Genomic DNA, 23,280 nt, shown 5'->3' with positions numbered 1-23,280 from the left:
GGTGCGCCGGAGGAGATAGGAGCGCCGGATTGCAAAACGGACAACGGGGAAAATGCTCGGATGCATGAGACGAACACGTATGCAAATGCAATGCACATGATGACATGATATGAAATGCATGACATGAACAAAATACAAAATGAAAAACAAAACCCGACCACGGAGGGAATATCATAACACAAAGCCGAAAATGGCAAGAGTCGGAGTTACAAATATGGAAAGTTACATCCGGGGTGTTACACCCAGGCGCGCCCTGGTGGGTTGTGCCCACCCAGGCCCACCTCCAGTGCCCATCTTCTGGTATATAGGTCATTTTGACCTTAAAAAAAGAAGAGGACTTTCGAGATGGAGCGTCGCCGTCTCGAGGTGGAACTTGGGCAGGAGCACTTTTGCCCTCCGGCGGAGCGATTCCGCCAGGGGAACTTCCCTCCCAGATGGGCAAATCATCATCACCAACAACTCTCCCATCTTGGGGAGGGCAATCTCCATCAACATCTTCAACAGCACCATCTCATCTCAAACCCTAGTTCATCTCTTGTGTTCAATCTTGTTACCGGAACTATAGATTGGTGCTTGTGGGTGACTAGTAGTGTTGATTACATCTTGTATTTGATTACTATATAGTTTATTTGGTGGAAGATTATATGTTCAGATCCATTATGCTATTTAATACTCCTCTGATCATAAGCTTGATTATTTTGTGAGTAGTTACTTTTGTTCATGAGATCACGGGAGAAATCATGTTGCAAGTAATCATGTGAATTTGATATGTGTTCGATATTTTGATAGTATGTATGTTGTGATTCCCTTAGTGGTGTCATGTGAACGTCGACTACATGACACTTCACCATATTTGGGCCTAAGGGAATGCATTGTGGAGTAGCAATTATATGATGGGTTGCGAGAGTGACAGAAGCTTAAACCCCCAGTTTATGCGCTATTCCGTAAGGGACCGATTGGACCCAAAAGTTCAATGCTATGGTTAGAATTTATTCTTAATAGTTTTCTCGTAGTTGCGGATGCTTGTGGGAGGGTTAATCATAAGTAGGAGGTTTTTTCAAGTAAGAACATGACCTAAGCACTGGTCCACCCACATATCAAATTATCAAAGTAGCAAACACGAATTAAACCAACATGATGAAAGTGACTAGTTGAAATTCCCGTGTACCCTCAAGAACGCTTTGCTTATCATAAGAGACCGTTTTGGTGTCCTTTGCCTCAAAAGGATTGGGCTACCTTGCTGCACTTTTGTTACTACTATCGTTACTTGCTCGTTACAAATTATGTTGCTATCAAACAACTCTGCTACTTACAATTTTAGCACTTGCAGACATTACCTTACTGAAAACTACTTGTCATTTCCTTCTGCTTCTCGTTGGGTTCGACACTCTTACTTATAGAAAAGAGCTACAATTGATCCTGTATACTTGTGGGTCATCAATCATATGCTAAGCTAATGGATGGGTCTTGTCCATCACATCATTCTCCTAATGATGTGATCCCGTTATCAAGTGACAACTCCTGTCTTTGGTTAGTAAACCTTAACCATCTTTGATCAACGAGCTAGTCAAGTAGAGGCTTACTAGGGACACGGTATTTGTTTATGTTTCCACACATGTATTTAAGTTTTCGGTCACAATTCTAGCATGAATAATAAACCTTTATCATGATTTAGGAAATATAATAATAACCATTTTATTGTTGCCTCTAGGGCATATTTCCATCAATTATAGCTCCATGGGAAAAAGTTTCTTATGTGTCTTCATGTTTTATTTAGATTGTTAGTTTATTTGGACCCTATTTCATATATGAATTAAAAATTTGTGGATTTGGAATATCACTAAATTGTATGCGGTGGAAATATAAATGTTTTAATTATCTTGATGTCAAAGAGGAGTTTAAATGTGTTGGAGATATGCCTAAGAGGCAATCATGTATGATTATATTTCTTATGTTTTTGTGAATATAGATAGTCCTTGGACATTATCGATGATGTGTATCAGAAAGTACGTGACTTGTTTGTGGGACTATGCATTGTATAATGACTGTCCTAAAAGGCCCCTAGTCGAAAGGGTTGTGTGGATGTGCAGTCGACTAGACTATCATATGACACCGGCCATGGAGCATTGAATGCTAACCAGATAATATGGACTCGGGAAGATCTTGTCGGATACGACATATTCGGATCCGAGTCTAGATAATGTCAGAGTCAGACAGACCTGACTATGAGACATAGGGATAGGTCATTTGTGAGTCTCTAGTAGAACATATGCTCTATGTGTTAAGACCTGAGCTGGCGCATGTCCTCGGGATGGTGACAGACCTGCTTTGGGCCGACCAAACGCTACTCTGTAACTGGGTAGTTATAAAGGTAGGTTCGGGCTTGTGCAGACCCATGCTACGAGACATGGTCGAGCAAGATGGGATTTTCCCCTCCGATCAGAAGAGACATACTCTGGGTCCCTCGTGTGATCCAACCAACATAAGCATGGCCATGCGAAAAGGATTATGAGAAAATCCGGTTTGTGGTTGGCATGACTGGTACGAGAAAGAGGTCGGGCTAACATAAGGATAATATACTCGCCTTGAGCCCGACAACATTTATCGTGTGACAAAGGGAACTGAAGTGTGACACGTTGTAAATGTTCGCCAGCCGGCTTCCTTGTTTACTTGGTGGTTGGCACGCCTTGCTAGAGGCCGCTACCAAAGCATGTCGGAGGTGATCTGACCTATGACCAATTTGACTTGAACCTAAGGGATCACGCGCTTAAGCGAAGGAACCTGTGAGGCTGGATCCGACTCCACGAGTCGGATGTGATCCTACTCGGACTATGATCCAGGCCGAACAGACTTTGGGCTTTAGGGTCTATGCGGCGCCCAAGTGTTGAGCCCATGATGGATGCCTTTATACAGTGGAGGTGCAGCTTCGGCGTCGTGACTAGGGCTTTGCATGTGTTGCAACTAGCCACCTTCCCTCACCGCCTTTGTGTGATTGGACCTAGCAGTCCACCACACGGTGTTCCTCCTGCACAAGCGGGTATCGTTAGAAGTGGTGCACTTGAACTACTCGGGTGAACCTGGAAGGGGGATCAGAAGGCCGACTGTTCGAGAGAGATCAGACGAGGAGGAGACGTACCCTGCTGACACGCTGCCCCAACTCTTCTTTTGCTACACAACACTGCACGTCTAGTGGTAATGATATGTTATCCACCTCCCTTAGCATGTTCCTGGTTGATCTACGCATAGGTAAAAATTTATACTGCAGCCGATGCACCTAGCATAGCCCAACAAAATGGACCGCATATGCATTAGAGAAAGAGGAATATAGAAACACTGAATTTAGGTGGTGTGTTTTAGATTGTCTGCTGGAGAAGGTGGACAAAACTTGCTCGACAAAAAAGAGGGCCCCAAATCGGCTTTAAAGGAGTGTGTTATTACGAGAAATGCTAGAGATGCAAAACACCTATCCCTAAAACAACAACCACAGTACAATTAACACCACAATCGGAAGATCTCCTAATTTTAGGATCGGACCCTCCCATGTCGCTCCCGTGGGCAACGGGGAGGGCGCTCGCGCCACCACTGCCAGCACCCTCCTCTCCATCCATCCTCCCTTGCTGTCGCCAAAGGACGCGGCCAGGAAAAGCCTGGCTGGCGTCGGCCACGGTTAGGTGTTTCTCCTTCTCGTGCAAGGCCTCCACCACGGGGCAGTGCGGCTGGGCTAGGACACCATGATGGTGAGGGTCGCGGTGGTGCGGCGGCGGATCCCCACGGAGGCGGAGCTCGTAACCTATGCCACACGGCGTGCTTTGAGGTGGCAGATTGTGTAGGGGAGGGGGTGGCGATGGATCGGGACCCACCCCGATCTGGCATCTGTCTTCAGCCAGCGGCATGGGCTGTGGGCAGCATGGGCCGGTGTCCTCCGTCGTGGCGGCGATGGCATCGGGTGGCGGCGGCAGCAGTGTGGTGGCAGTCCTAGTGCTCTTATCGCATCACGAGAATGATCTGCATGATCGGTCCTGAAGAAAATATGCCCTAGAGGCAATAATAAAGTTGTTATTTATATTTCCTTATATCATGATAAATGTTTATTATTCATGCTAGAATTGTATTAACTGGAAAGTTGATACATGTGTGGATACATAGACAAAACACAGTGTCCCTAGTAAGCCTCTACTAGACTAGCTCGTTAATCAAAGATGGTTAAGTTTCCTAACCATAGACATGTGTTATCATTTGATGAACGGGATCGCATCATTAGGAGAATGATGTGATGGACAAGACCCATCCATTAGCTTAGCATAATGATCGTTAAGTTTTATTGCTATTGCTTTCTTCATGACTTATACATATTCCTTTGACTATGAGATTATGCAACTCCCGAATACTGGAGGAATACCTTGTGTGCTATCAAATGTCACAACGTAACTGGGTGATTATAAAGATGCTCTACAGGTATCTCCGAAGGTGTTTGTTGGGTTGGCATAGATCAAGATTAGGATTTGGCACTCTGAGTATCGGAGAGGTATCTCTGGGCCCTCTCGGTAATGCACATCATAATAAGGCTTGCAAGCAATGTAACTAATGAGTTAGTTACGGGATGATGCATTACGAAACAAGTAAAGAGACTTACCGGTAACGAGATTGAACTAGGTATGAAGATACCGACGATCGAATCTCGGGCAAGTAACGTACCGATGACAAAGGGAATAACGTATGTTGTCATTGCGGTTCGACCGATAAAGATCTTCGTAGAATATGTGGGAGCCAATATGAGCATCTAGGTTCCGCTATTGGTTATTGACCGGAGAGGTGTCTTGGTCATGTCTGCATAGTTCTCGAACCCGTAGGGTCCGCATGCTTAACGTTCAATGACGATCTGTATTATATGAGTTACGTGATTTGGTGGCCTAATGTTTTTCGGAGTCCCGGATGAGATCACAGACATGACGAGGAGTCTCTAAATGGCTGAGAGGTAATGATTGAAATATTGGATGATAGTATTCTGACAACGGAAGTGTTCCGGAGTGAATAGGGTACATATCGGAGTACCCGGGGGGTTACCGGAACCCCCCGGGGGGGAAGATATGGGCCATAGGGGCCATAGGAGGGAGGCTGTCGGTGTCAAAACCGGCGGATCTCAGGTAGGGGGTCCCGAACTGTGCGTCTAAGGCGGATGGTAATAGGAGGCGGGGGACACGATGTTTACCCAGGTTTGGGCCCTCTCGATGGAGGTAATACCCTACTTCCTGCTTGATTGATCTTGATGATATGAGTATTACAAGAGTTGATCTACCACGAGATCGTAGAGGCTAAACCCTAGAAGCTAGCCTATGGTATGATTGTTGTTGTCCTACAGACTAAACCCTCCGGTTTATATAGACACTGGAGGGGGCTAGGGTTACACACAGAGTCGGTTACAAGGGAGGAGATCTACATATCCGTACTGCCAAGCTTGCCTTCCACGCCAAGGAGAGTCCCATCCGGACACGGGACGAAGTCTTCAATCTTGTATCTTCATAGTCCAACAGTCCGGCCGAAGGATATAGTCCGGCTGTCCGAGGACCCCCTAATCCAGGACTCCCTCAGTAGCCCCTGAACCAGGCTTCAATGACGATGAGTCCGGCGCGCAGATTGTCTTCGGCATTGCAAGGCGGGTTCCTCCTCCGAATACTCCATAGAAGATTTTGAACACGAGGATAGTGTCCGGCTCTACAAAACAAATTCCACATACCACCGTAGAGAGAATAATATTTCCACAAATCTAATCTGCTGATAGCTTTTCATAACGTGACGTTCTGCCATTGTCTGGTCATGACGAACCGTTTTTCCGAGCCTGCCATTACACGTGTTGCGAGGCGGTTTTATTGGCACGTCCTGTCGAAGCAGAGATCGTGTCCCTCTTTTCACGGGATTCTCATCAATACGGGTGTGTGTAACCCAATCGTGCCTGCTGGTATGACTCCTCGATTTTAGGCAAGTTCCAAACAGCCACGCGGGGGACACTTGATATTCACCCTCTTTATAAAGGGGCCAAGGCCTGTCCTTTTCTTCTCGCGCTCGATCCTTCCCTTCCCCCCACCTTGAATTCCAACACTCAAGGCTCAGGCTAAGCGCTTCGGACCTTCAATCATGTCCGGATCCAACCTTCAAGGCCGGTGGATGGCCTCCTCTGTCACAGAGGACATCAAGAAGCTAAGAGAAGCCAGGTATCTGGCCGCCGAAATCTCGCACAGGCTGCCTGCTCAAGGGCAGGTCATCCCCACTCCCGAAACCAACGAGAGTGTCGTATTTATTTCCCACTTCCTCCGAGGGCTAGGCTTTAGTCTTGATCCCTTTGTTAGAGGGCTTATGTTCTACTACGGGCTCGATTTCCATGATCTGGCTCCGGATTCCATCCTTCACATCTCGTCGTTCATCGTCGTGTGTGAAGCCTTCCTCCGCATCACCCCACACTTCGGCTTATGGCTCAGGACCTTCAATGTGAAGACGAAGATGATTGAGGGGCGACACGCAGAGTGCAGAGGTGCCATGATAAACAAAGGCGCCGATGCTCCATGGCCAAAGGGTTCCTTCCCGGAGACATCCCAGTTATAGCAGCGGGAGTGGTTTTACATCACCGCTCCCCGAAGCGTTAAGTGGGTAGCTGCCCCCGCCTTCCGTCCGGGCCCTCCGCCACAATTGGCATCATGGGTCAACAAAGGGCTAGACTGGGGGCGAGCTAATGATGTGCCGACATTGCAGAGCCGCATCCGAGATCTCTTCAAGGAAGATGTCAGCCTTGTCAAGGTAATGCAAGTCATGCTAGTTCGTCGGGTCCTGCCATGCCAACGTCGATCTCTCTGTATGTGGGAGTTCAACCTGGAAGGACCGCGAACTATTCAGCAATTCTTCGGCGCGACGCTCGAAGAGATGTATGGATTGTTCTTCGGATCACGAATAAAGTGTCCGGACACCACCGAGGATGCGGGTCTGAACTGCAATCGTCCAGACACCCAAGTAAGTAATTCCGCGGCCGAACACGTTGTCTCTTTATTTATCACAACATCATTCTGAAAAGTCGGTCTTTGACTAGGACTGGATAAAAAAGGCAAAGATGATCAGGTGTTCGGCCCCCCTTCCCGAAGGCTCATCGGATCCTGTACTAGCCAGGATGCTTGAGCTTGCGCCTTATCAAGCGCCATCAGGGGAAGATAAAGGGAGGAACAAAGAAGCCGAAAGCGAGCCTCACTCATTATTCATCCAAACCAGGGGAATTAGTGCCTCCGCGAAGGAGGATAACCGGGGAGAAGAATCTAAAATTCCCTCTCCCCAAGGAAGGAAGAGGGCCGCCTCTGAAGACTTGGAAACAATGGTTTTCAAACGAGGGAAGAAACCTTTGTCAGGGGGCCCTACCCCGGAGGGCATCCTTACCGCACAGTGCCCGCGAGGGGACCAGCCCTCCACCGAGCTGTAAGTAAACAAAAGTACTTTATAGTAAATATACCCTGCTTCATTTCTGAGAACAATAACCGAGACGTATGTCTTGTAGTTCGGATCGTAGCCCTTCTCGACAGAGTTCGTCTTCGGGGGATCTTCTTCCGGAGATGATGGAGTGTGAAACGCCTCCCCGTGCCTCCCCGCCTCGTGAGGCGGACGACCCTGAGGTGTCGTCACGGAGGATTTCTCCTGATCCGCCAAGGCCAGAAGGTAACCCTTCGGCCACCCGAAGTCCGGAGTATTCGGCTCCTAAGGAGAGCCACAAAAAGAGTCCGGGACTGTCCGGCACACGACCGGATGCACTGATGAGTCTTCTAGAGCAAGCGGCTATCTCAGAGGCGCATCGTACTCTAACGGGTACGGTGTTTGAGAGAATTTCATCCGCCGAAAGTGGGTTGCATGAAGCCTTTATGAGCCTGCTAAGAGGCTTTGAGGTACACAAAGTAATATATATTTTTTGACGGTGCCGCACACGCTAGGTGTGCCCTATGCAGATAGTAGCCCCTGAGACTCTGGTTGCTGTCGAAAGGCGGCAAACAGAGGATCATAGTCCAAGGTAATGATCATGCTGCTTTCATGTGTTGGCGGCTGAGGGTTCGGTGGCTAGCCGGACCGGTGAGTTTGCCGAACTGAAGCGGCAACTTGATGCGGCAGATGCTGACATCGTGCTTGTAAACAAGCGGCTTGACGAAGCACAGGGTATGTATTCTCCGGTGGTCAACATATATTAAGAGGAGCATGATGCTAGTATATGTAATATGATGTGACTGCAGATGGAGCTGCCGCTGTGGAGACCCTTCGGGCGGAACTTGCCCGAGCCAAGGAGCAAGCCAGGAAGAGTGATGCAGCCGCCCTAAAGGCGGTCAAAGAGCTAAGAGCCGAACAGGCTGCGCATTGCCGGAGCAAAGAGAAAATAGCCAAGATGGCTTTTGAGTTGAAAGATGCCACTGACCGTGATGAGCTTCTTGAAAAGGAAAGCCAAACGAAGACGGCGGATCTGGAGAAAGCCATGGTAGCAGCCAAGGAGGAGCTACGTCAAGCCGGAGATATCGCGGCTGGAAAGCCCTTTTTGTTGCGGACGAAGTTCGGAGATCCTAAGTATGCCCTTCTGGATTAATTATGGAGTTCTGCAGACGCATACTTGGATTTGGCAGCGAGTGCTGCTGACGCGACCGAGTTTTTCAAAGATCAAAAAGATCACGAAGTGGAAAAGTTGTTCTGGTCGCAGTTCAATGTTCCAGTGCGTCCGCTGCTGTTAAATGAGCAAATGGCTGAGTGGGCCGAGCTCCATAGGTTGTCCGGGCTTGCCATGAGGTCTGTTGTGGATCATCTTTGGTCGGAAGGACCAAGGCCGAATAGTTATTTTGGCTTAGTGCAACGATTCCTTGGTGCTGTGCCGCATATCGACGCTGTGAAGAGGTCGGCGTGCATAGAGGGTGCGCGGATGGCTCTTGCCCGTGTCAAGACATGCTGGGCAGAGATGGAGGCCACCGCTATTGCAACCCAGAGTTCGGCCGTAGGCCGGGTGTCGGCCGAGCACTATTTTGAAGAAGTCCTAGAAGGCGCTCGTTTAATAGAGGCTCAGTGCTCGAAGAGTATCATGTTCTAGTGACATGTATCCCAATTGTAAAAACAATGCTATTATGATTATAAAGGCTGTGTTTATACTTTTGCCTGAAAGTATTATTGTGCCTCCTGTGCGGTCGTTTATGTATATATATATAACCTGAAAGTTTGCAGTCGTCGACTTCAGCCCCCACGCATATAATGCGGGGGTGTTCGCAAAAGCGTGTGTTCACACTTGATCCAATGTCTTGGTCCATTAAGGAGGTGGTAGCGCGGCGAACGAGGCAATCAGACTATATTGCTTTACACTTTCACTTAACCATAGGAGTTTGACAGTGGGGCTACTATATAGCCCCTGGTACTTCCGCGCTCATCTGAGTACTGGGCGTGTACGTACATGACCGGGAAAACCGGCCCTTCGTTAGTGCAGAGGAATCCCAAAGATTCCGCTAAGTCATCGAGTGGTTGACCAGTCTCGCGCTTTATCATGACAGTCAGTTTTCAGCTTTCTCTACTGAGGTGCTCGTCCAGATGAACCAGGGCACAATCGCAGTAGTTCTCCCGGTGCCACCTTAGCCGATAGAGGGGAACATAAGGTAGCAAAACACGGGAGCCGGGCAAACCCAACATTTGACCAAAGACATGATTCGGAGCTGATGCATATAAAGCCAAACTCGCAACGTCGAACACTCCCTAAGGTATTCGGTCTTTACAACATATACCGGGCTGAGTAACGCCCTTGAACCCTGAATTTCCAGGTACGTGCATTAGTCTGACGTGGCAAAATGCCAATAACGCCAGCATCCCTCTCGGTTGTGTTGAGTATCCGGAGGGTGTGAAGCAACAAGAGACAGTAAGAAAGGTTTACACACGGTCTTAATCTAAAAAGAAACCTTTGAGCGGGGCCCTGCTGCACGTCTGCGCCTGTGTCTCCGTTGTACCGTATCCTGGAAGGGTGTAGCACGATTATCAATGGTTAAAAGAGAGGAACTTAGATGAAATTTGTCGTGCGAAAAAATGGTTATTCTTAATAAACCATTAAAATTCAAAATAAGGTCGAGCCGAACTGTAGAATTTTTTTTACATGCGGGAAGCCCCTAGCACCGTCTACGGGGGTATATTCATCAACCCAATCTCAGGTTTATCTAAGCTATTACAGCTAGTGGTGCGCCGGACTCGTCTAGTCGTGTCCGCGGTCTTGACGACCGATCGTTTATGCTAGTTGGAGAGGCCATTTAGTGTTCGGCTGCTCAAGCCGCCGCACATTCTTCCGCGCGTAAGGAACGCTCAGTGTTTCCGCTAAATATGATGATGCCGCGTGGACCGGGCATTTTGAGCTTAAGATAAGCATAATGCGGTACTGCATTAAAACGAGCGAATGCCGTTCTTCCGAGCAGTGCTTGATAGCCGCTTCGGAATGGAGCAATGTCGAAGGTTAACTTTTCACTTCGGAAGTTGTCGGGAGAACTGATACAACCTCTAGTACGAGAGAGCCCGTGCAGCGGGCCTCTGGGCCTGGTATTACTCCTTTAAAGGTAGTACTGCTTTGGCTAATTCTCGTTGGGTCTATCCCCATTTTGCGGACTGTGTCCTGATATATCAGATTAAGACTACTGCCGCCGTCCATGAGGACTCGGGTGAGATGGTATCCGTTGATTATTGGGTCTAGCACCAAGGCAGCCAATCCTCCGTGCTGGATACTAGTCAGGAGATCCCAACGATGGCAGGCCGACCAAGGGTTGAACTTAGGGGTGACGGGGTCTACGGCGCATATGTCTCGGAGTGCGTGTTTGCTCCTTCTTTTTGTTACGTGAATCATGTTCACTGTTTTGACCTCTGGTGGGAATTTTTTCTGTCCCCCAGTGTTTTGCTGGCGAGGCTCATCCTCATCTTCACTTGGTGTCTCCCTCCCCTTGTGTTCGGCGTTTAGCTTGCCGGTCTGCTTGAAGACCCAGCATTCTCTATGGGTGTGATTTGCAGGTTTATCGGAGGTGCCATGAATCTGACATAATTTGTCTAGAATCTTGTTTAGGCTGGACGGTCCATCTCTGCTGCCTTTGAAAGGATTTTTTCGTTGGCCGGGTCGAGAGCCCCTAAATCCGGCGTTTACCGCCGTGTTGTCTGGGCTGTCTTCGTTATTTCGACGCTTGCTTTTACTGCGTCGTGGTTTTCCATTGCCATCCCTGACATCAGATGTGCTTGGGTCGCTGGTGCCGCTACGGGCCAGCCAACTATCTTCGCCCGCGCAAAAGCGGGTCATAAGGCTTGTCAGGGCTGCCATTATCCTCGGTTTTTCTTGGCCGAGGTGTCTGGCGAGCCATTCGTCCCGAACACTGTGCTTAAAAGTTGCTAAAGCTTCGGCGTCCGGGCAATCGACGATTTGATTCTTCTTAGTGAGGAATCTGTTCCAAAGCTTTCGGGCTGACTCTCCAGGCTGTTGAATTATATGACTTAAATCGTCTGCATCCGGAGGTCGGACATAGGTCCCTTGAAAGTTAGCCCTAAAAGCATCCTCAAGCTCCTCCCAACTTCCAGTTGAATTTTCGGGGAGGCTCTTCAGCCAGTACTGAGCTGGTCCTTTCAGCTTGAGGGGCAAGTACTTGATGGCATGGAGATCGTCTCCGCGAGCCATATGGATATGGAGGATGAAGTCCTCAATCCAGACCCCAGGGTCTGTCGTTCCGCCGTACGCCTCTATGTTCACAGGTTTGAATCCCTCTGGAAATTCGTGATCCAGCACCTCATCGATGAAGCATAGGGGGTGCGCGGCACCCTTGTATTTAGATGTGTCCTGGCGTTCTGACGGTTGTAGTGTTCGGTTTTGATTCTGCGCTGTAGCGCGCTTCCTAGATCCATAGATGGATCTGGCCACGCCGGCTTTTTGATGGAAGTCCTCGCGTGAATCGTGTGCTGACTTATGTGCGGCCTCGTTAGCCACCCTATCGCGGCCACGAGGTGGTCGATCCGACCGGTCGGCCGTTTTATTTTTCGGCTGTGCAGGCTCTAAGGCCTCATCATCGAATTCAGGCAACAGCTTGCGCTTTGGATAGCTCTTTGTGTGGTGACTGCCACCGTACTTTTCTTCAGTGTCGAGCACTTTGTTCCATCTACTGTTGAGCGTATTCTACGTGGCCTTAAGCCTTTGCTTCTGCTTCTTCAGACTCCTCGCGGTGGCAATAAGCCTTCTATGGAGGTTCTCTTGTTCCAAGTGCCTTTCCGGGATGATGTGTGCATCGTCGTCCAGACTGTTTTCCTCTCCGGAGAGAGGTTGATGAGCTTTATCCTCGGCGTCACCGTGATCGGATAGCGGCTCCGTACTATGTTCGCCGTCCGCTGGTTCATGTTGCTCTGTCACTGGGTCCGTGTGGTCGTTGTTTCCTCTGGAGTCGACCGGGGTATTACTTTTTCTTGCGTTGTTATCGTTGTTTTTGCCGAGGCGGGATTTGGAGCGGCGCCTACGCCGTCGCTTTGGTTGCTTCTCGAGGGAGCTATCCTTCGATGCATCCTTCCGTTCCTCGTCATTGTTTTCTTTGGGTGTATCCACCATATATATCGTGTGATGAAGTGGTTGTCCAGCGCCCTATGGGCGGTGGTTCCTGTTCTTCTCCTCCATCGTCGTCCATACCATCGATGTCTTCGGCGTCGAAATCGAGCATGTCGGTTAAGTCATCGACAGTGGCTATTAAGTGGGTGGTGGGTGGGGAACGAATTTCATCGTCGTCTGCCTCCCATTCGAGCCGGACATAGTTCGGCCAAGGGCCTCCTCACAAGGAGAGAGACCTTAATGAATTTAGCACATCGCCAAAAGGCGAGTGCTGAAAGATATCCGCGGAGGTAAACTCCATGATCAGCGCCCAATCAGATTCGATAGGCATGGACGCAGGCGGTTCGGGGCCTGTGGCCGGGGACGAATCCGAGGATTCGGTGACACAGGTCTCGTAGGAGGTGAAGTCAGTATTCGGCTCTATCGCCACTGAGTGTGCGGCCTCCGAGGCGGGGTCCATCCACCCGTCCTCGGACGGCGCAATCTGCTCCGGATTGAGGGCCGGAGTAGTTGCAGGTGTGATCTCCCGAACACTGTCCGACGGCAGAGCTAAGTCATGCCCGTCGTGACTGTGCGGCGCACCTGACATGGGCTCGAATCCGTCGAAGATCAAGTCTCCGCGGATGTCGGCAGTATAGTTCAAGTTTCCAAACCTGACCTGATGGCCAGGGGCGTAGCTTTCGATCTGCTCCAGATGGACAAGTGAGTTGGCCCGCAGTGCGAAGCCGCCAAATACGAAGATCTGTCCGGGGAGGAAAACCTCGCCCCGGATCGCATCGTTGTCGATGATCGAAGGAGCCATCAAGCCTTATGGTGACGGCACAGTGGAACTCTCAATGAAAGCACCAACGTCGGTGTCAAAACCGGCGGATCTCGGGTAGGGGTCCCGAACTGTGCGTCTAAGGCGGATGGTAACAGGAGGCGGGGGACACGATGTTTACCCAGGTTTGGGCCCTCTCGATGGAGGTAATACCCTACTTCCTGCTTGATTGATCTTGATGATATGAGTATTACAAGAGTTGATCTACCACGAGATCGTAGAGGCTAAACCCTAGAAGCTAGCCTATGGTATGATTGTTGTTGTCCTACGGAGTAAACCCTCCGGTTTATATAGACACCGGAGGGGGCTAGGGTTACACACAGAGTCGGTTACAAGGGAGGAAATCTACATATCCGTATTGCCAAGCTTGCCTTCCACGCCAAGGAGAGTCCCATCCGGACATGGGACGAAGTCTTCAATCTTGTATCTTCATAGTCCAACAGTCCGGCCGAAGGATATAGTCCGGCTGTCAGAGGACCCCCTAATCCAGGACTCCCTCAGAGGCACACCAGCAAGGGGTGGCGCGCTCCCCACAGGGAAGGAGGCCGAATTGGACTAGGGGAGGGGGCGGCGCCCACCTTTCCTTCTCCCGCTCTCTCTCTCTTTCCCCCTTTCCCCCTTCGGTAAAAGGAAGGGGGCCGAATCCAACTAGGAGGCCAAGTAGGATTCCTCCTACTTGGGCGCGCCTATGGCCGGCCTCCTCCCCCTCCCTCCTTTAAATATGTGGGGAGGGGGCGCCTAGAACACACAACAAACATTGTTAGCCGTGTGCGGCACCCCCCCCCCCCCCCCCACAGTTTATGCCTCCGGTCATATTCACGTAGTGCTTAGGCGAAGCCCTGCGGGGATCACTTCACCATCACCGTCACCACACCGTCGTGCTGATGGAACTCTCCCTCGACACGTTGCTGGATCAAGTGTTCGAGGGACGTCATCGAGCTGAACGTGTGCAGAACTCGGAAGTGTCGTATGTTCGGTGCTTGATCGGTCGGAACGAGAAGAAATTCGACTACATCAACCGCGTTGTCAAACGCTTCCGCTTTCGGTCTACGAGGATACGTGGACGCACTCTCCCCCTCTTGTTGATATGCATCTCCTATATAGATCTTGCGTGAGCGTAGGAAATTTTTTAAAATTGCATGCTACGTTCCCCAATAGGTCCTCCTTGATCTGGCTATCAACGTGTTCTAGAACTGTTGCCGGAGATCTTGCCCGAGGATATCTTGATCGGATAGAATCTGTTCGTGCGCATCCATATCAGCCTACGTGGCTCCATGATGGCGGGGCGTGAAGCTCTATTGTTTGTTGACACCATGGGACATGTTGGTGTCTCAATTTTCATGGTGTAGACAACGGTGGAGAAAATCATGGTGGCTGAGATTGGAGGATCAGTAAGGTGGAGGGGGCCTTGGAGGCGATGGAGTCAGCCAGGTGTTTGATAACTTTCAGAAGCAATAGTGACAAGTGGGGGTGGCAACACTTGAGGATTTCATTTTGGTAGTGCTCCTCAGTTGCCGAATTGTGACTTTCAGGGTGAAAACCTAAGGCCTGACCTTCATTGGTTGTACCTTGCAATTCACTTGCTGAAGGTATTGTTTTGAGAGCTCGAACTTTCTCCAGAGTGAAAACCTAAGATCTTGGACCGGGCGACAACGGTGCTTGTGAACTGTTTTATTCTTGAAAGCGTCGCTTTTGGAGACCTTTTATGTTTTCTGGGTGTTGTCTTTGGTGGTGGTTTTGCGTGCTTATGCTGAAAGGAGTTGATCACTATGGCGAGGCCTTTATTTTTTGATTTCTTTTCGGGATTTATGCATCCTGAATGTCTTTGAGACATCTTGTTGGTGCAGAGGTTGGGTGTAATTGATATCTTCATGATATTACTATATTCCCTTTTTCAAAAACAATAACGCCGCGATCATAGTACTCTTACTCTTGCTACGATAATTTATGCCAGAACTACTAACCATAACTGACCGTAATCTAAGGTATAAACGAAATGTTTTTAGCAAGTGCGCCAAGATTTTCCCCAAAGAATCTAAGTGCCATGTAACACCCCTCGTGTCATGCTACAGTAATCTCCCACTAATGGTGCCATGTCATTCATGTTTGACTAAACCAAATTTCCACCTGATTAAAAGTCAAGTCAAATTCAAATCCAAATTGCAAGTCAAATATTTACATCTTCAAAAATGCAAACAAAATAGTTCATAATTTTGCAAATAATTCCTAAGTAATTATGTTGAGGAAAACAACATCACCTAAATTCCAAAAATGCCCCTAGAAAAACAATATAAGCTACATCCGTACCCCGCATGAGCTACATCCATGTTCGTGCAGAGCTGCAACCCTTGACATAGGAGCTGCAACCGGGGACGCCATTCTCACAAATGGTACAACTGCACACTACAGAAGCTTCATCCACGATTCGCTGGAGCTGCAACCAGCGATGCCATCATCGGCGAATGCTACAACCGTACACTGCACGCTACATCAATGTCCGCCAAAGCTGCAACCGTTTCGGCTATGTTACAACCGTGTATGGCCGTGTTGCAACTGACTCGTCTTCGGCGAGGCTGCGAGCACGAGCACGCGGGAGTTGCAACCGACGCCCCTGGATCTGGCCAACGCCCTAGCTGCAACCGGCTGCGAGCACCCGCGCTGGGGGACAACGACGAGCGGGACTGCCCGGTGGTTGTGGATGCCACATCCATGGCCGATGGGGACTTCGGTCTTCCATTCTACAGGCATGGCCGATGAGGAGAGCTACTCATGCATTGCAACAGTGGAGACGAGAGATGCGGGCGTCGTTGGGAATTTTTTCCGCTGTGCGTTGACTGAGTGGGTCGGGGAGAGAGATGACTAAGAGCATCTACAGTCGGGTGCTCTATATTCGTCTCATACGCATGGAGGCCGTCCGGTCATTGACCGGTCACAAAAAACCGACTCAACCGAAGTTCTCAAACGGGTCTCAAATGCTCAGACTGACCGGCACCCCTTATATCCGTCCCAAATGTAGGACGGACATGAGGTGGCCTGGGCATGCCTGGACGCGTCCGTCACGTCAGCCCGGCCCACCGCTGGCCCACCTTGACCCCCCAGAAACTCCTGTCCGGTAGAAACCCTAGCTCACTCCGCTCCGCTAGGCTTCCCTCCCCGACGCTCCCATTTCCCCAATCCGCCAATTCCCTAGCGCCGGCGAGCATGTCCAGCACCGGCAGCCACCACGGCGGCAGCTCCGGAGACGAGAAGGAGCCGGCGCTCCTTATCGCGCTCGAGCGATCGCGGGTCGATACGGGCGGCAGCTCATGGTCCGATGCGACGCCACCTGTCGCCCATCGCGGCGGCTCCGATTCCGGTGCCAGCCCTTCCCGCCCCGCGCGCGGATCTGCGAGGCCTGCCTGATCTGCTCCTCCCGCCCGACGGCCTCCTCCACCTCCGGCCACTGCTCCGCGCAGGCAGCGCTGGGTTCTAGTGCCCGCTCTGCCGACGCCGCGGATGCGGACTCCAGAGACGGAGGCACGTGCCGCCCGCCGCGAGAGGCAGAGGGCAAGGGAGATGGCGGGCGGGTCAGATGGGTCTACGCAGTCCGCCCGCCGCCGTCGGCTGCCCGACGAGGAGGACCGTCTCTTCGAGTGGGCGTGCCGCGGTCACTGACTGAGGCGGAGACGAAGGCCCGACGGCTCTGGAGGCTCAACGCCAAGCATCTCCAGCTCGACATTGAGCAATCCGAGCGGGAGACGGCGGAGGCACCGTGGGAGGCGGCGAGGGTGGCCAAGCTCAAGCGCAAGCAAGAGCGCGTCGTCCGGTGCTTGCAAGGCTACATCGTCATCTCCGATTCCTCCTCCTCCGACGGGTCCCGCAGCTCCGACGTGGACCCACCTCCTGCCGCGGACTCCTACAGCTGCGCCGGCGACCGGAAGGGCAAAGGGCTGGCGAGGAAGTGGTGAAGATCCGTCTTAATTTCAAGTTTTTAGATGTAGTTTGAACTTGTCCGCCGTATTATGTGTATTATGTGAACTTTGGCTATCTTCTGATGCTTCGGATGTGATCTTTTGATGAACCGATTGTGCATTTGTATGTCCGCTCATGATGTACATAGTTTTTATCAACGTTGTATGGTTTAGTATGAATATAGGAAAGAAAATATGAGATACGCGGGTGTGAAGACACGGATATAGAGAGTGCCCGATCAGTGTCCGCAGGTGTGCCCGGGCGCGCCCACGAATATATTGGGAACCTAGATGCTCTAAGATCCAAGAGCATGGGCTGGCCTAATCTAACGGCCGCGCCGCGACTGACCGAATTTTGGGCCGGTCGACGGCGTCCAGTAGTGGCCTAAGAATAATCAGAGCACGTACTGAATGAGTATAGCAGAGCTAATATAACATTGTTTTTTGTAGGTGTGTACAAATGATTGCTAATTGCTAAATTAGTAAGTAGAAGAAGGTAGCGCATGTGCCTGCACGATGCGCGCGCCGTGTTTAGAAGAAACACTGGCCCAGTAGGCAGAACGGGAAGGGGGTCTCCACCGCGGTCCCACCGTCAGTTATGCCCATGCCGCTGCCGCTCCGGCCGCCCTCGAACTCCGGCACCTGCTGCACCCCGGAGCTCGCGGAGGGCCGCACCGTCAGTGGCATCGGCTCCGCCCATTGCCAGACTCTGACCCCGCCCATGGCCGCGTCGCCGAGCGCCAATAGCGGTGGCGGCGGCGGTGAAGGTGCGGGCTGAAGAGGAAGTGCGATGGGAAAGGAAGTAAAATCACGGGAAGGGCACTGCATGCGCTGGCGCTTCTTCTCGACTGCTTGTTCTAGAAGGTGGAGGGAGGTGGCGTTGGGATCCTCGGCGAGCTTGGAGAGGAAGGACATGAGCCGGTCAGGCCGCCGCTCTGTCGCCTGCAGTCGCCGGCTCATCTTCGCCAGCTGCTCCCCGATGGCCGTCTGCTCCTGCCGCAGCCTCTGAACCTCCTCGAGCAGCGCCTCCCTTCCCTCCTCATCCTCTTCCTCCTCCACTTCGTCTCCCATGTTGGCCACCACGTGCTGATGCTGCTCACCACCGCCGACAACAGACGAGCAGGAGGCGCCAACACCGGCCTCGCCGCGCTTCTTGCGGCGCACGATGCGCGGCAGCAGGTGCGTCTGCCCGCGGAGGAACGACTCGTGCGCGAACTCCCATCGGTCCGGGTGCACCTTCCGGAAGCCCTGCACAAGGATTCCATCTAATAAGCAAATCAAGCAGACATTTCTTCAAGCAAGTGTACAGTGCACGTGCAAGCTTAGAGTACCCTTCGTACAAGCAAGTACTCCTTACTAGGACACCAGAAGACGAAAGACGGCGGCACTGGAAGCCTCACTAGGTAGGATAGGAATACTCACATATGTGTTGAGCTGGCGGACGAAGCTGGAGAAGTTGCCGTGCTTGAAGAAGCAGGGGAGGAGGAGCTGCGAGAAGCCGGCGACGTCGGTGACGAGGAAGCTGTTGTTGCCCTTCCCCCACCTGACGAGCGCGTCCGTCCTAGGGTCGCACACCATCTGGTACGTCTTGGCCACGAACGGCGCCGTCTGGAGGTCGCCATGGCCGCACCCGATCAGCCCCAGCGCCAGCTCCGTGTGGAGGCCGTCCATCCTATTCCTATCTATGTACCTCCTGCGTACTTGCCTCTGGCACTTGAGTTCGCTCCCTCTACTCCAACTCACTCGCGGACGTCAAAATCCCTCAAAAGGCAGGCAGGCAGGCAGGTGTGGTTGCTTGCAGAGAGGGGCCGGGCGCCGCCCAATTAGGCTAGGGTTACTAGTTATGGGCAGCGTGCGTGACAGGAGGACATGGCTAAACTAATAACCCATGTGATGAGCTTACCTGTTCCGGGTTAATCTATATATATAGGCGTCTCTGACGCTCGGAGAACGGGACAAGTGTCGATCCTTCACACAGACTAGCAGCATGTCGATCGATCCCCAGCCTTCCTGGCGTCGCCATCGCGTGAGATTTCCGGTGATATATGTGATTAAAACCGTGCCGCCTTTTGGACCGGAGCGTGCTCCAACAGTGCGGACAATGAGCAGGAGACGCGCCGTCCCGATCGCATCAAAACCCAACTGCCTCGATCATGTTTTTTGAAAAGGAACTGCCTCGATCATCCGGTGTGGTCTCTCTCAAGCTTGCTCCTCTGGATCTGGCCGCGGAGTAGGGGCTAGCAGCTTAATGGTTGTCCGTCCACTTGCTCCTCTCGCACTGTGCTGGTAATGTGATCGCTCGCCTCGATCGACTGTACACTGACTGAGAAGGTAGTACAAACGCTAGCTTGTACTAGAAAAATGTAAAGGTCGGGGCTCATTCATGGACCCGATTTAGTCCGTGCGAGCGTGCCACCGGCCGGCGAAACCCCACCGGAAAGGGGTGAAAGGCGCGCGGCGTTTGGACCTGGCAAGATGCTCCCTTACGTGTCACCGGTGCACGTACGTTTGGCGGATTAATTAGCTAATCCATCGTATATATTAATCCTCGGCCAATCAAAGCAACCCGAGTGGACAGTATCAAATGATAACGCGACAGATATGGACGCCTGTAGCAACAAAGTATGGGCGGGCGAAAGCGGCCGGGCACTCTCCTCCTGCCCTTTACGGGATTGATCAATTAAAGTACTACGATGCTATATGATGTAGGTGTGCTCTCTTCGAAAATATCTTGTCTCCTCCAAGGCTTTTGTGAGTGGATGGGAATAATTGGGATCAGTCGTGCTGCCTCCTCGCGTTTGGTTGGTCCCCAGACTCGCTGAACTGGTGCTCCTTGACCCTCTTTCCAAAATGGGGATGTTCTCTTGTATATCTACTCGTCTTGTGTTCATGTGGTGTTAGAGCATCTCCAGCCATGCCCCCAATAAGCCCACCCAAGGCGAGACATGGGGCTGGCTCCAACGGCTCTGGTATAGACAGGTGATTCGAGCGGCGATGGGGCTGGCGCAGCGGGGGGAGCCGCTGGCCCTGACGAGGCGGAGGCCTGGTCGTAGTTGAGGGTGTCGGGGCGGCCGGCGCGCGCGTCCCTGAGCTGGGGCGGGAGCCATTTCTGGGCTCTGGCCGAGGTAAGCGAAGGTGAGGATTCGGAGGCGGAGGACGGCGAGGGCGGCGCTAGGCGTTGTGACGGAGCACTGCCGTCGGTCGGCGAGTTTGTGGCTCATGCTGAGGAGCTTGGGGGCTCGCTCAAAGCGGGGCGACGGCGTGCGTTCGCGCCCGGTGGCCGGGGCGCTCGCCGACCAGGGGTGTCGGGGCGGGCATCGCAGCGGGCCGCGGCGGCGGCGTCGTGCCCGAGGTTGGTGCGGGAGGTCGCGGGCGATGCGGAGGCAGCGACGGCGGTGGCTTCCCTCCGGCAGGTCCCGGGGCCAGCGCCGGCGTCGGTGGCGGGGCCAGTGGCGGTGGCGCCGGTCGGGGCGCAGGAGGCGGAGGCGGAGATGCCCGAGCCCTGGCCTAGGGTTGGCTCGGGAGGCCAAGATGGGCTGGTGGGCCTAGACACGGGCGTGGGCCGCTTGGTCCCATTCGCGTCGAGTGCGGCACAGGGTGATGCCCCAGCGGTGCGGACGGCTGTGGGCTGCACTGTGCGGCCCAGGCCCGGTCCCCCTGGCCCGCTGGAGGGGCGGCCAGTATATAGGTGGATGTGGATCCGCTGGGGCGCTCTGGATTGTTCTCTAGGGTTTCCTGCCACCCCTGCTGAGATGCGGCGCTACGGCGGCTCCGCACGCTCGTTTTCCACTCCTGCCCCTCCCCCTCCACTCGTCAGATCCTTCGCCGAGGTCGTCGCGATGGGCTCGAAGGCAGACCGCCGTGCGGACAAGCGGGCGGAGCCAGATCCGGAGGCGGGGCGGCGTCGCGAGCGGGATCTGCGTGACCAGGCGAAGGCGCGCGCGGCGGAGCGGGCTGGAGACGATGGTGGATGGGGGCCTCCTCCCCCCTGGTGGCTCAAGGAGAAGGAGAGAAAGAAGAAGAAGGAGTACAAGAAGCGGGGGCTGGAGCTCAAGCGTAAGGAGTCGCTCCACCCCCACTGCGGCGACCGCGTCGGCGACCCCTCCACCAAGCAGAAGCAGAAGAAACACAAGGCGGCGATGAAGGCGGCGACGAAGCCTTCCTCCTCCAAGGGCACGGCGGCGGAGCCCATCCCCGTCGAAGAGGCGGACGGGCCAGAGTGCTTCCGGTGCGGGCCCACGGGCCACTACCTGAGCGACTGCTCTTTCAAGCAGCTCTATGTGCTCTGCAGTCAGGAGGGCCACGCTTCGGCCTACTGCCCCACGCACGGCAAGCCCTTGGTGATTCAGTCCATGGGCCATGCGTTCACGGGGGGGGGGGGGGGGCTTCTTCTGCCTGCAGTACCCCGAGGAGGCGGACGCGGCGACGGCGGGCATGCTGGGGGCCAACGCGGCCCTGGTTTCGGCTGCGCCGGGGGTGTTGTCCAAGGAGATTCTGGAGAAGGAGCTCCCACATCTCTTCGAGGGCGAGTGGGATTGGATGGTGACCCCCTTCGACACTGCTACCTCTTGAGCACTGCGTTGGTTTTCCCTTGAAGAGGAAAGGGTGATGCAGCAAAGTAGCGCAAGTATTTCTCTCAGTTTTTGAGAACCAAGGTATCAATCCAGTAGGAGGCTACACGCAAGTCCCTCGCACCTGCACAAACAAATAAATCCTCGCAACCAACGCGATAAGGGGTTGTCAATCCCTACACGGTCACTTACGAGAGTGAGATTTGATAGATATGATAGGATAATATTTTTGGTATTTTTGTGATAGAGATGCAAAGTAAAGTAAACAAAATAAAAATGGCGCCAGAAATAGCTTGTTGTCGGGAGATTAATATGATGGAAGATAGACCCAGGGGCCATAGGTTTCACTAGTGGCTTCTCTCAAGAGCATAAGTATTTTACGGTGGGTGAATAAATTACTGTTGAGCAATTGACAGAATTGAGCATAGTTATGAGATACCTAGATATGGCCGTTACTGTTGAGCAATTGACAGAATTGAGCATAATTTGGAGGACTCCCTTATGGAGATTTACTCCAAGGAGGAAGAGTTTTGGCACCAACGCGGCTCCATTAACTGAGTTTTGGCACCAACACTGCTTACTTCCAGGCCATCGCTAATGGTCGTAGGCGACGTTGTTCCATCCCTCTCCTTTGGGAGGGTGGACAGTTGTTTCAAGATCCTCAGGCTATCCGCCTGCTAGTGGACGACTTTTACAAGTCTCTATTTCAGGGACGGCAGCGGAATGGTGTCGCCTTGGCCGACCATATCTGGTCACACGACCAACAGATTTCCCCCGAGGAAAATGCAACCCTGCTGGCCCCCTTCGATGCTGCAGAAATGGAGACCTTTGTCAAGGCTATGAACCCGATGTCGGCCCCAGGCCCCGATGGCTTGCCGGTTCGCTTTTTCCAGGCCTTCTGGCCGATGGTCAAGGATATCATCCTTGATCTGTTTAGCGAGTTCTCTAGGGGCACCCTAGACATGTCCCGACTCAACTACGGGATTATCTCCTTGATTCCCAAGGTACCGGGAGCGGCGGACATTAGACAATTCCGTCCGATCACAGTCCTCATTGTGATTTTTCGGATCCTCGCTAAAGGGTACGCCACTAGGGCGGCCCTTATTGCTCCCCGGATTCATCACCCGAACCAGTCGGCCTTCACAAAAGGGAGATATATCTTAGATGGGATCCTTGCCCTCCATGAGATTATCCATGAGGTTAAGAGCAAACACCTCCATGCGGTCTTTTTCAAGATCGATTTCCATAAAGCCTATGATACTGTTCACTGGTCCTTCCTTCGGGAAGTGTTGCTGAAACGTGGCTTTGACCCCCACTGGGTGGCCCGGGTGATGCAATTAGTTACGAGTG

General features: G+C 52.4%; 1 protein-coding gene across 1 annotated transcript; it reads right to left on the bottom strand.

Annotated features, from left to right (window-relative positions):
- Window positions 1–17,751: 17,751 nt before the first annotated feature.
- Window positions 17,752–19,255, bottom strand: LOC109748030 (heat stress transcription factor C-1a). Its single transcript, XM_020307090.4, has 2 exons — window positions 18,782–19,255; window positions 17,752–18,607 (listed from the first exon to the last, which is right to left on the bottom strand). Exons 1-2 carry the CDS (start codon window positions 19,028–19,030, stop codon window positions 17,891–17,893), a joined length of 966 nt encoding a protein of 321 aa, XP_020162679.1. The 5' UTR covers window positions 19,031–19,255; the 3' UTR covers window positions 17,752–17,890.
- Between the last annotated feature and the right edge of the window lie 4,025 nt (window positions 19,256–23,280).

The sequence above is a fragment of the Aegilops tauschii genome, chromosome 3 (genome assembly GCF_002575655.3).
Source record: "Aegilops tauschii subsp. strangulata cultivar AL8/78 chromosome 3, Aet v6.0, whole genome shotgun sequence".
Lineage (NCBI taxonomy): Eukaryota > Viridiplantae > Streptophyta > Magnoliopsida > Poales > Poaceae > Aegilops > Aegilops tauschii.
Note: the sequence above shows the minus strand (reverse complement) of the source record. Positions and strands in the feature narration are given on the sequence as shown.

Excerpts from the sequence above, each read along its gene's own strand:
- LOC109748030 (XM_020307090.4), bottom strand. The coding sequence starts at position 19,030 with ATGGACGGCCTCCACACGGAGCTGGCGCTGGGGCTGATCGGGTGCGGC. Across the intron at positions 18,608-18,781 it reads TCCGCCAGCTCAACACATAT|GGCTTCCGGAAGGTGCACCC; the intron begins GTGAGTATTCCT and ends ATCCTTGTGCAG.